This window comes from Centroberyx affinis, unplaced genomic scaffold, assembly GCF_046629955.1.
Source record: "Centroberyx affinis isolate AG114_WGS23_722 - 3 ecotype Tasmania unplaced genomic scaffold, CSIRO-AGI_Caff_v1 ptg000765l_1, whole genome shotgun sequence".
NCBI classification, from domain to species: Eukaryota; Metazoa; Chordata; class Actinopteri; order Beryciformes; family Berycidae; genus Centroberyx; species Centroberyx affinis.
The window spans coordinates 150,060-163,347 of NW_027279375.1; the positions used below are offsets into that span (position 1 = coordinate 150,060).

The following is a 13,288-nucleotide window of genomic DNA, read 5'->3' on the forward strand; positions in this document are numbered from 1 at the left end:
ATGAATTGTCATCAGGCAGCAAATTTTACTTGATTCCGGTAGAAGTATCCCCACTACTTTGATTTTATCGAGCAAAAGGATAAGGACAAAAACATGGGACATCAAAGCTGTTTGGTTTCCCTGATCAGTAACACAGAAAGAAATTGAGTTATTGTGATTTTTGATGGTAAGAGAGGATGTAATCACTAATTTTGGAGGAGTAATGGATAAGAATATAACAACTAGTGTGACGAATTACTGCTCCCAGGGCGTAATAAGTAAAGTGATAGCATAATAATAGCATTATTTTGAAATACGTAATGAATAACAGGAACTACATCATTTTTCTGAGTGAGCCCAACACTGCATAGGGTAAATAGTTTGGTTTTCATTTGGTGAAATGATCCTGAATAGGGCAGCGGTCTCTTTCTCATTGTTGTTTCACATGTTGTGTGAAGTGTGCTCATCTGCTCAGGAGAAACCGCACCGCCACGCGGGCCCAAAGCCTGCGCCGTGCCAACTGACCCCTGTCATGTGACCACCCATGATGCCTCGCTCCCCAGGGAGAGAGGCAAAGATACATTACACTAAACAAATGGTCCATACATACAGAGCTCTTTGTTAAATAGAACAGCTGAGAACAACCATGTCCCTCAACGTCTGGATCACTTACATCATAAATCAAGCAAACATATGAACATTTCTAAAAGCTCTGACACACATGCAAAAACACACACAGAAGGAAGATGCTCTGCAAAAAAACAAGTCCATCTTAACAAGTCATTCGTCTCATATTCAGTCTTAAAGTCTTGTTTTTGTTTAAACAAGTGAAAAATTCTGACAATGAGGTGAGATAATTCCACTTGTTTCCAATGCAGTTTCATTTATTCCAGGAATATTCCAGAAACAGTCCAATATTTTGATGAAAGGCAGAAAAATGCGGATCACTACCAAGAAAATGACACTTTATTCAAGGAAATTCTTGATAATTTATTATTATTCTTGATATTGATCTTGATATTCTTGATTACCCTTGATAATAAATGGAATTGCATTGGAGACAAGCAAAATGATCTCAAATGGAAGATGTTTTTTTAAAGAGTTTAACATTCAGTGCTAGAAAAAAGACTTGTGCTCATTGATTACATGGTAGCAAAAGATTTTTTCCTCACCATTATTATCCCTTTTGTGACACATTACAGAAAAAATTAAAGGAACATAAACAGTCTTTGACAACTGCCACTGTGTCAGGATCAGATACTGAGGTTAACACATGAACAATGAACATTTTCACCGATGGTCAGGCAAGAGCAGTAAAAACTCAGGTATGAGAGGCTTAAAGTCTAATATGGAGAGAATTATGGACTGTGAAATTACAGAGATAGATGGATCTTCCAGATGTGATTTAATTCACCATGTGGGTAAAAAGTATGGCAGTGTCCAAGTACATGCATGTACTGTATGTGTGTTTATACTTGTTAACTTGTTAAACAAAAAATACATACAATATGTCCACATTTGAATGCATTCAAATAGACATAATGTACTTAGTGTTTTTTTGGTTTGTAAAAGTGTGTCAGGGGAAGGCGAAGAGTGTGTGTGTGTGTGTGTGTGTGTCAAGGGTCAGTGTTGTCTGAAGCTGGGGTGTCTGGTGACCTTCCTAGCCTCGAGGGAGTGATTTATGCTACAGTTACAGACTGGGGGCGGACCAGCGGAGCGCTGGATGGGTGAGAGACGGAGGGGAGCGCTGGGAAAAGGGGTCAGGGGTGAGGGAACGGCTGAAATATTTAGAATAATAGTTTTGCCCCCAGCGCCACTGCTGACTGTCAGCAGCTGGAAGCGCACTGCAGGAGATCTGAAGTCTTTATGGAGTACGAGACAGAGATGTATAGAGGAAACACAAAGGCACTGGGGCTGCCAGCCGTGATTCTGGGGTTCAAGCCAATATGGCCAACGTTGAAAATATAATGCCGCCAAGGGTCGAGAACTGCAGGGTGTTAAAAGTAAAACAATTGACAGTTATAGCAATTTTGAATAGATATAAGGATATCTAACAGTACTTTATTATGTGTATGGACTTTCTTTATATTAGCATTAAAGGAGAAATCCACCATAAAACACTTCACTGGTCCCATTTTGTTGTTTGTGTCATGGTTCGGCCATGACCTGCCTTTGTGTTTCTTTCTGTGTTCCCTGCCTCCCTTGTGTCTCCGCCTCCTGGTTTGTCTGTCAGTGTGTAGTGTGGGTGTGGCTCCCTCTCTCCCCCAGCTCCTGCTCCCACACACCTGTACCTCATTACTAATCACCCATCCCCACAGTATATCTACCCCGGTTGTTCATCCACTCCTTGTCAGTTTGTCTGTTTAGTCTACCTGTTCTGTCTGCTTCCGTTTGCTACCTGTCCTGTTACCTGTTCTGTTCCCGTGTTCCTTACCTTGTCACTAGTTTTTGGACTTCTTGCCAGGTTGGGTTTTGTTTTCCTTGTTTTGCCTTTTGTCAGCCTGTTGCCTTTTGCTTTTTGGAATTCTTGATTTTTGTATTTTACCTTAGTTCTTTATTAAAGTCTCTACTTTAGTTAATCCCTCTGCCTGCCTGTCTGCATTTGGGTCCTCACCTCTGCCCCCACGTGACAGTACGAACTGACCAAGATGGACCCAGCAGACAGGTCTCCTCCCGCTGCAACTGGAACAGAGATGATTTCCCTGTTCACATACTTTGCCCGGCAAGCAGCCTTGTCAGCTAGCCAGCAGCCCAGCTACCAGCCCAAGCCTAGGCCGCAGCAGCCTAGCTACCAGCCCAAGCCTAGGCTGCTGCAGCAGCCTAGCTACCAGTCCAAGCTCCAGCAGCAGCCGAGCTACCAGCCCAAGTCCCAGTCTGCTAGTTTTGGGCCTGCTAGCCACCAGCCAGCACTCCAGTCGGTTAGGCTCAGGTTTTTGAGCCTAAGACCTGCCTGTCCTGACCCGGCTTTCCTGGAACCCCTGGTTTCTACCACGGATCATCTGGGGAGCCGCCCTGATGCCCAGCGGTCGTCCTTTGAGGGGACTCGTCTTGCCTTTTTCATGGGGACCCGTGGAGGCACCAAGAGGCGGCGAGGTCCCCATGGCTCCCGACGCCACTGGCTCACTCAGCAGTCCTGCGCCACAGAGTCTCCGCTACCCAGCACCACTACTGGGGTCCAGTCAGTCCCTGTTCCCGAGCCGCGGCAATCTCCTGTTCCTGTCGGGCCGCGGCAATCTCCTGTTCCTGCGCCGTGGCAATCTCTTGTTTGTGCTGGGCCGCTGCAATCCCCTGTTCGTGCGCCATGGCGGTCTCCTGTTCCTGTCGGGCCGCGGCAATCTCTTGTTCCTGTTGGGCCGCGGCAATCTCCTGTTCCTGTCGGGCCGCGGCAATCTCTTGTTCCTGTTGGGCCGCAATCTCTTGTTCCTGTTGGGCCGCAGCCTCCTGTTCCTGTGCTGCAAGAGCCTTCTGTTTCTGGGCTGCAGCAATCCACTGAGCCCGTTTCCTGGCTTCACCGGCTCACCTGCCGGGCTCCCAGCTGACAGTCTGCTCTGCAGCCAGATCCCCAGTTGTCGGCCGCATCTGCCGACGCCCTGCCATTCCCCATCGGCCGTCTCCGACAGCAGCCGCCGGACTCCAGTGTCTGGTCCTGCGCTCCAGCCTCCAGTGTCCGGTCCTGCGCTCCAGTCTCCGGCCTCTGGTTCTGCTTTCCTGTCTCTGGCCTCCAATCCTGTACTCCAGTCTCCGGCCTCTGGTTCTGCTTTCCTGTCTCCGGCCTCCGGTCTCGCACTCCCGCTGCCGGACTCCGGTCCTGTACTCCTGACACCAGAAGCTGATCTCGCAGCCTGCCCCGACCCGCAGCCGAATCTTCTGGTGTCGGCTGCATTCCCTGACCTCCAGCTGCGTCGTCGACCTGAGCGGTCCCGCCTTCGTCGCCGACCTCCTGAGCAGCCCAGCCTACATTGCCGGCCTCCAGAGCTGCTCCGCCACTCTGGTCGTCCTCCTGCCCGTCCTCCAGAGCTGTTCCGCCACTCTGGTTGTCCTCCAGAGCTGCTGCGCCTACGTGTCCAGCCTCCAGGCCGTCTGCCTGAGGTTTCCTGCTCGGCCTCCGTCCAGCCTCCAGGCCGTCTGCCTGAGGTTTCCGGCTCCATCCTTCTGTTCCCAGGCCACTTGTCCATGACCTGCCTTTGTGTTTCTTTCTGTGTTCCCTGCCTCCCTTGTGTCTCCGCCTCCTGGTTTGTCTGTCAGTGTGTAGTGTGGGTGTGGCTCCCTCTCTCCCCCAGCTCCTGCTCCCACACACCTGTACCTCATTACTATCACCCATCCCCACAGTATATCTACCCCGGTTGTTCATCCACTCCTTGTCAGTTCGTCTGTTTAGTCTACCTGTTCTGTTTGCTTCCGTTTGCTACCTGTTCTGTTCCCTACCTTGTCACCAGTTTTTGGACTTCTTGCCAGGTTGGGTTTGTTTTCCTTGTTTTGCCTTTTGTCAGCCTGTTGCCTTTTGCTTTTTGGAATTCTTGATTTTTGTATTTTACCTTAGTTCTTTATTAAAGTCTCTACTTTAGTTAATCCCTCTGCCTGCCTGTCTGCATTTGGGTCCTCACCTCTGCCCCCACGTGACAGTTTGGTCATGTATTTTTTTTTTTTTTTTTTTTTCTTATTCCCACAGATTAACTGGCCAAAAATAGACAACGTGATATCAGGTCATGATATTTCCAGCGCAGCTACATTGATCTAAATCTCTTTCTAAAACATTGACGGTGAAAATCGGGTTTTGGTGTCAGGCCCTCAGAATCAAAGAGGAAGAGCTTCTTTCTAGATTCACCATTTTGCACTGATGTTTCAATAATCATACAGGAAGAAATCTATTGTAGAAGACGAAGAGATAACAATTTCTCCAACAGTAGCCTCAATAGACCAGAATGCAACGCAGCAAGGGACGCGTTGCCATGCTTTTGCTGTAACCATGCTATTGCTCTTCCACCTACATGTACAGTCAACAGCTGAGTGCAACTAGTTCAAGTCGGTTCTCTGGGAATTGTCAAAAGGCAGTCTGGGAAATGTAGGAAATCACTAACTGAAGAAGGCGAGGCAGATTGAGGGGAAAGTGGGTGCACCAAAATAGTAAATTACAACACTTCATCACAGAACAACTCCTGGAATGCACTGAACATCACAGACTGATGATATATAACAGTGAAGGAGTATCCGGGGATGGAGTTTCCCTTCACTGTGATTGGCTCAACGCTCCGAGTTTTGCTGTTTGGTTACATTTGGTTGACTTCTGCATGCTTTTTCAGCTCTTTGGGGCTTGAACCTCTAATAAATCATCTAACATATATGAGAGAGAGGAGAATTCTACAGAGAAAGACAAATCTGAAAAAAATGACAATGGAGCAAATGCAACGAGCTAAAAAAAAGAGTAATACTTGTTTGCACTCTTTGTGCTGCGGCTTCCCGTCACTCTTTGTCCCTGGTTTCTTACAGATGGACGGCAGAGTCAGGTTACAAGGGCTGTCGTTCCAGCGGCCATCCTGCACATGTGAGCAAGACACAAACAGAGGAAGAGAACACAGCTGTTGAATATAAACAAACGGACAGTGAGAGTTCGTGGCTGTGAGGAGATTAAGACCGCCAGACTCCAGGGGGGTCAGAGCGAGGGGGTCAGGGGTCACTCACGGGTCCCCAGATGGTGACGCAATCTTCCTGGGTGTTGCGGAAGTTATTGGGTTCAAACGGGTGCCAGTAGGTGAAAATGACGGGTGTGTGGTCGGTCCACTGGAAGTCCATTTGCATATCAGTGTCGTGGAGCCCGATCCACAGCTCCTCAACGTCTGACAGGAGAGTTAGGGAGACAATTGGGGGAAAGACAGAAATAGAGTTAAAAACGGCACTGTGGCCCTGATGTAAAATTCCATGACTTTTCCATGAGGTTCCACAACTAAGTTGGAGCGCCTCCATGACCTAAAAAATTTATTCCATCCTGGTTTGTATGTTGTTTTTCAGCTGAGAAAAGTTCTAAAGGGATGAGCAGTCTAGTTTCCACTACACTTGGGACTGCTGTGGAGAAGTGAGCACATAATAGAGATAAACAGCTGAAAACCACCACTTAATGCAGTGAATGTGCAAAACAAGTTGTGAAATCCAAGTTGTATTCCTGGCATATTCCTATAAATTTACAGGAATATGCCAGAAACAATTGCATTTTTCCTGACTTTCCCAGAGGATTTATCAAATTCCCTGACGTTGACTGTCTGGAATACACTTCACAGAATTCCCATGATGTTCCAGAAATTTCATGACCAGTGGGAAACACTTTACAGCAGACATAGAGCTATAAAAACAATAAGGTTGCAGGAGTCCAACCAAGGTAGAAACCGCAAGCAAGAAAGCACAGAAACAGTGAACTGACATACAAGAGAAAGGTGAAGGCGAAGCAGATTTGAGAGGATTTTTTATTTAGTTTCTGGCTCTTGTTCAGAGTGAATGGTGATATAAAAAATGCACGACCAAGTCACCTTTCTTCAGGTTGCGAGTGATGAACTCCAGCTCTGGCAGGGTGTGGATGCTGACCAGGCTGGCCTCCATCTTCTGGCAGGTTTTCTGAGCTGTGTCCCAGTCGGTCTTCTCTGAAGCCAGCTTGTAGCAACCGGCCTGGAAAGCCTGCCAACCCACGTCACACCCATACTTCTCTTCATTTGCCCACGAGTCTGTGGGGGAACAGAGATAAAAAAATAAAAACACCTCAAATTGGAGCAGGGATTAATTCTGCCAAAACCAACACAAAGAAGTCGAAATGAATGAAATCTGGCTCTGTTACACTGTTGTTGCTGGTGCATTTTTGTTTAATTTTTAATCTAGTGTGACTGCCTACACACTGACCAGTGGTGAAGGGGTCCAGCGTGGCGTTGGGCCTCTTCTTACAGACGTATGGCAGAGCTACAGCACAGTCCCGGTTTTGCCAGCGACCCGATGACTCGGTCCTGATCACGGCACAGCTCTCCTCCTCTGCATGGCTTGGCTGGTCTGGAATCGGAGGCAGGAGTTAGGAAAGAAGCTCTTCGAGACAGTACTAACGCCGAAGTGCCCTTGACCACGGCACTTAACCCCCTAAATTCTCCAGCGGCCTACAGTAAAGCGCTGTGGCTGCACTGGGCAGCTGCCAAGTGTGAGTGTGTGTGTGCGTGTGTGTGTGAGTGTGAAGCAGGGTGTTGCTAAAAATAAGCAAGTGTGCTCAGTCAGCCTTCCTTGGGTAAATAAAGGTTTAAAAAGGATCGCAAATGCAGGCTATAATGCTTACAGAAGACAGGGGAGGTTGTGGTGTTTTTACGGTCTCACCTGGCTCCCAGTTGAGATACTTGAGCGGCGAGGAGTCGGCCCACTGCCAGCCTCCGTTGATGTCCAGGTCATTGAGGCCGATCCACAGAGCAGCGCTGTAGCCAGTCAGTAACCCTGAAACAGCAGGAAAACACCTGCCTCAGACACTATAAAATATCACTCACTCAAATAAAGGCAAAAAAAATCCCTTCACCGTTCACTGTTCACCGTTCACAAGTCATATAACATTATGTGATTATTGATGTAAGATTTCAACGGAAGAAATTGAAGATTTTATCCAGGAATACCAAGTTTATGGCTGTATGGTGAAGGGAAGTGAGTGAAAAGTGGTTCTGAAGTTGCTCACTTCCTCACTCACTTCCTCTGACAGTATGTGATCCAAAAGAGGCAAGGAGTATTAACAGCTACACCAATGTTCTAGTGCCTACAGAGTATTCACCCTACAGATATTGTCTTACCAGGGAAATAGGTCATTATAGAATATATTCTACTGATTCAGGAATTGGATCAGTTCTATGTAGCCTCATGTTGTTGTTTTTGGCAACATCTTTGTTGCTCAGCACTCATCGCTGTGGTGTTTCAGCACTGCAGTTCCCAGAGATCACCTGTCAGTCAAACAGTGTGTCCAGTACTGTGACGTCTCTTTCCTTGGATTTTCTTGATGCAGTTTGAGTTTCTGTAGGTGGCACTCTTTTCTTTGTCTGTTCAGCCATGGTGGCTATCGCTGCTCATGCTAACTACCCAGCTCTTCTTCTGTTTATTCCAAATGAACCGCTGTTGCTGCTGCTGCTGCTGGAAATGTAAAACGGATTACTTTCTGTGTGCCAGAAGATGCCACCTGACAACAGGTGTTTATAGGTGTCTATATGTCAAATCACTATTGTGTTACATCAGTTGCTGACAGAGAGCAGCAAAGTGGACATTTATTTATATTCCAAACACATCAGCGCAACATTCCTCCCTTTTGCCTCAGTATTATGCCTCTGCACGTGGGTGTGCATGTTCACGCATGGACCTCACCATTGATGTAGGTCTGCTCATGCAGCTTGGTGATGCTTAGCAGGTCTGCCCCCTGCTGCTGGCAGCTGATGCGAGCCTCGCTCCACGACAGCGTAGCTTGGAAGTTGAACTGGTAACAGCTGTCTGTCAGCGGGTCAGTATCCCAGAACGTCTCACAGCCATTGCCTGACATTGAAAGAAGATAAAAAAAAGCCAGTTAGATCAGGAGGAAAAAAAGATACTGGAGGAAATAAGAGCAAAGTGGCCGGTTGAGTGAGAGGAAATGTGTGGCTCTGAGTCTCTGGCCGCTTCCCCAGTCTTGACAGTATGAGCCGGGAGGTGGTGCTGAGTGGGCGTAAGGACACGGAGTCACGAACATGCGAAGCGATGACTCACTCTTGACAGGACAGAAGCCCCAGCGCTCGTCCTTGCCGTAGTCGTAGGTGGTGGCGCACCACAGGTGACCGTCCTCGCGCCCGATGCTGGTGCAGCTGTGGAACCACTGGCCGTCGTACAGGAAGGGCAGGTAGCAGGGCCGGCCGTGAGAGTTCCCCTGGATGGTGTAGATCTCTGGGGGGGCAAACGGCGGAGAGGAGAGAGGCTTTAAGTCCCAGCATGCAGCAGTGAGTGCGGGCCTCGCTAGAGCCGTCTGAAGTTAACGCTGTGAACTTTCCTGAACTGAAATACCGTCTCTGTTTCCCCAGTGACTTGTATAATCAAACACATCGTGAAAACAGAGGATGATGTTACAGTTATAATAGTAAACCGGTCAAACAGTGGACTTTTCTGGTCACCAGGAGAAGTAAACAACAAATGAAAATAATCAAGTCATCGGAAAAAAATAGCTCTTACGAAATCTCTTAAAAACAACTTCCTCATTATGAAATGACACAAGTAACAGCTATAAATTTACAGAAAAAAAACAAAACAAAATGATTAGGTGTCTATTCCAAAGCAAGATCTTTGCGAGATCACAAGTAAAAGTAAGTAAAACGTGAGTAACCAGAGTTATCTAACCAAGTGAATCTGATTGCTACAGTTTGACAAAATGCCCAGAGGTTGCCACTATATTCTCTGCATTCCACCAGTACAGTAGGGTGTGAAGAAAAGGGCAATAGAGAGAGGGAGAGAGAGAGGGAGAGAGAGAGAGAGGGAGAGCGAGGGAGAGAGAGTGAGACTGGATCTGTAATGTTACCAAAACACTCCAGCCCTATGGAAAGTAGGGCAGACATGTTAAAGCAGGGAGGAAAGTTTTCTAAAGCTCCCTCCCTGTCTTGCTCCACCGCTGGCTGGCTGGCTGGCTGGCTGGCTGGCTGAAGTGGAGCGGCTCCATGGCTGACTAATGTCAGAGGCATTCCTCTCCAGCAGCGTGTTGACTTCACAAAGAAACTTGTGAGGATCGGCGCTTTAAAGTAAAAAATGTCAATGCACCCGTTCCCCGGCCACAAAAAAGTAGAGGAAACTTAGGAGAGGAAGGATAAAGAATAAAGCAAAGGGAGATTTTCTGGTCTTAAGTTTATGGCAGATCTGGTTTTAATTGCAGTCAAGCAGAGCCTGTTAACTAGAGACTCCTACGGATGACTGAGCCCTGCAGTGCCGTTTGTCAATGAACAAACCTGACATTTGATATTGGTCTGAACGGCACTAACAGTGGAAGTGAGGCTTAGCTGCGAACCACCACGGTTAGACTTTATGCGGAAGTGAAAACTATATATAAATACAAATATACTTGAGGGCAAGGACACTTTGCCTGTTTACTTCAGTTTACAAACACCAGCAATGTTTTCCTTTCCTGCTTCCTGGCAGGCAGCCAGCTGTCCTCAAAGATGCCCTGGAAGCATCCATCTGAGCAGATACAGCTGTGGCATCCATAACAGAAAGACCATCTGCCTCACTGAGCCGACACAAAGTACAGGAAAGGAATATGAATGGATCACTGCATCACTGAGTGACTACAGGTAAACTACAATGGTTGGTTTTCTTCCCTCATGTTTTCTTTTCTCTTTCTACTCTTTATTCTACTCTTTTTTTCTTTATTTTTTTAATCACTCTCTTCACGGAGCATGGACTTGAACATGTACCAGTTGACATTTCATGTCCATTTTACTGTGGACTGTGAATTGTGTATCATGTTTTAACTTAAATTGAAGGATTACATGATCTTCTAAAGGTTGAGAAAGTTCTACAACCCCTTGGTATTTATGAAACCCTTTAAAACCCCTATGGAGGGAGCCAGAAATGCATGATGATCAATCTGAAGACAAGGCTGGTTTTCATTGTTCCTGACAAGCTGACATTTGGTAGAAACAAGGTTTTCACACAACAGCAGTGATATGTATATTGTTTATCTCAGGATTATTAATAGAAAAATGAAGGAATTTCAAAGGGAATCTAATAGTAAAGTTATCTGAAAGTATATAATGAGAGATTGGAGAGATTCCAGGTCATACACAGATACAGACCAACCACCAGAACGCTTAGTGATGCAATAAATTTGTCTTACCACGGTATGTTTTGGAGCACAGGTCCTGTTCGTCGCCGTACAGCCTCCACTGGAGCCCTTCTGCTGGCGGCTTGACAACGGGGGAGAGTGAGGAGGCGTTACCGGAGGCCGGCGGGGCGGGCGAGGGCAGGTAGTTGTTGAGGCTCTCCAGCACCTGGCCACAGTACCAGGTCCAGCGCACTCTGGGAGGCTCGCGGTCGCAGGTGTACACCCCCAGCGGAGACTTGTCCCCTCTGGAGCTGGAGTTGTCTGTGGTCAGGCCCAGGCACAGCGAGGAGCCCAGGTTGAAGAGGCGACCCCGGGTCACCCACTTCCAGCGTTGGCCGTCTCCCTCGCAGGAGGCCGACAGGAAGAGGGAGTGATCCCGCACCCCCAGGCACCCCTGGGCCCCCTCATGGAAGAAAGCAAACACGTCAGAGTCCAGCGGCGCTGTGCAGAGAGAGGGAAACAATGGCATCAGTCGATAATGCTGATGAAAACAGGATTCCATATTAGCAGCTAATGTGGAGAGAGAACAGACCAGGGACCCAATCAATATCACCATTAATGGATTTACTGCTGGGTGAGAGCAGGCTTATCAGTTTGATTTGGAGCCTCTGATCTCCCTGCATTAGTACACTTCAATGGTAATAATCCTCTGTGAAATCATTCATAACAAAAACAAGTAAAGGTAATTCATTTCGGCCTTTGGCCTCCCTTCAGAAACCCCTATAAGCCCATACACACGTATGTTATGGGGGTCTAGGCAGTAAGTAATTGCAGAGATATCGTGCAATGAACTGTGAAAAGTGGTTGCACATGTTTGTTCGTGTGGCCGTTAATGCAAGGTTAGCAATCACAGTCGAATTATTTCCCCATGCACCGAGTCTCAGGAATTCACCCCATTCCCCAAGTTTGACCTGGAATGGCCTCCCGCCTCTTTCCCTGCAGTTTGTGCTCTATATTTGAGCCGGTCTGAGTGCGGAGCGAGAGAGAGAGCAGCCGCTGGAGGATTTGAGGGACGACAACTACATAAGGATCTTTATCATGAGAAACTGTAGAGTGACCCTCTGGTGAGGAAGCGCCTTGCCTGATACCGCTGAATATTTTAACAGTTCCTGATTAAATTAATTAGATGAAACTTTAATGATCCTCAGGGGTGAATTGGGTAAATCTAGAGACCCTATAGCTGGTTTCAGTCAGCAGCTGGAGGGAGACTTCACACTACTGTAGATTGATTCATTTGGTAGGTCTTACTTCAATATGCTGCGGTGTGACTCTCTGTGGAGCCATAGCTGCCTGCAAGGTGTTACCCACAAAGCCTTGCAGTATTCTCATATACACTTCCACCGTGCTATATTAACCAAAATAAATAAAACATTAGCAAAATGATGACTGAGTGAAAAAAAGTGTTGAACTTAACACATTCAGAATAGTGGCTGAACTCCAGCCACAGTGACTGGAATTTCGGGAACAAAACCCAACAACCTTTCCCAAAAAAAAAAAAAAAAGTGGTTTTCTCTGATTCCTGTTTTTCTTTACTTTTTTTCCTCCTTGAAGGGATTGGAGATGGGGAAGCTAGATGCCAGGCGATTTGGGACTGAATATACTGGTGTGTGTGTCTGTGTGTGTGTGTGTGAGGGACAGAGAAAGAAAGACAAGTAGGGAGTGCAGCAGTGACTCTAAATTGAGAAAATCCCCAAAATAAACAGAGGTCCCTCCTCTCAGACCTGGGATCCAGAGGAGAGAAAGTGAGACCCTCAGCATTCCTACTCCGCGGGCTCCTGCGAGGGGCCAGGAAGCGGGGAAGGTGGGAAAGATCACTGGGTATTTGGTTGAAAAACACGGCTCTCGTATGGGGGGGTACTTCAGTCCACTCAGAAGGCGGCCCGCTGGAGCTAAAGTCCCACGTTGTGCATCAGCTACAGCACTCAGAACCCCTCCCACGCTGCTTTTACGGACACTGAGACAATGGAGTCTCGTCGAGAGCTCGAGAAAATCCCTGTAATCTGGAGCAGACGATCGACACGTCCCTCTTCTCGCACCCTGTGGTCGGGTTCTTGAGGACCAGTGTCAGCCTGTGGGTCGGTAGCTTTCCCCCAAAGTCTGCAAATGCAGTTACAGAACACAATGGCTGAGCGGTTCTGCAGAACTCTTGAGAGCACCGGGTGGCAGAGCTTTGAACAGTGTAATCAGATATAATTACCACCCTGCTCTGCTACGAAGCCACCCATCTCTGTAGCACCCTGTTGTTAGGCTTGTTTACTGTCAGCTAATTGTCACACACTAAAGATTCAAATCAGAAGAAGTTTTCGTTTCGCCTGCCGGTGATAGGCTTGTGGAAAAATCTTTAAATCCCATCATGGAAGTAAAAAAAAGTTAAAAAAATAAATAAAAAACAGCACCAAGGTCCAACTAGCAGGAAGCATCTCAATGGCTTCTGTGACAAGACTGTCTTTCCATGAGGCCGTTGTTCCAGTCACTCTTATT

General features: G+C 47.2%; 1 protein-coding gene across 1 annotated transcript in view; it reads right to left on the minus strand.

The window, feature by feature from the left end:
* The window catches only part of mrc2 (mannose receptor, C-type 2), a 34,347-nt gene that overhangs the window by 17,272 nt on the left and 3,787 nt on the right, over positions 1-13,288 (minus strand). The window contains exons 2-9 of the mRNA XM_071520065.1: positions 10,820-11,248; positions 8,713-8,886; positions 8,338-8,502; positions 7,318-7,431; positions 6,862-7,005; positions 6,498-6,689; positions 5,659-5,813; positions 5,409-5,513 (exon numbers count right to left, since the gene is read on the minus strand). Of these exons, the coding sequence (XP_071376166.1) occupies positions 5,409-5,513; positions 5,659-5,813; positions 6,498-6,689; positions 6,862-7,005; positions 7,318-7,431; positions 8,338-8,502; positions 8,713-8,886; positions 10,820-11,248 (1,478 nt within the window). The remainder of the gene's footprint in view (positions 1-5,408; positions 5,514-5,658; positions 5,814-6,497; positions 6,690-6,861; positions 7,006-7,317; positions 7,432-8,337; positions 8,503-8,712; positions 8,887-10,819; positions 11,249-13,288) is intronic.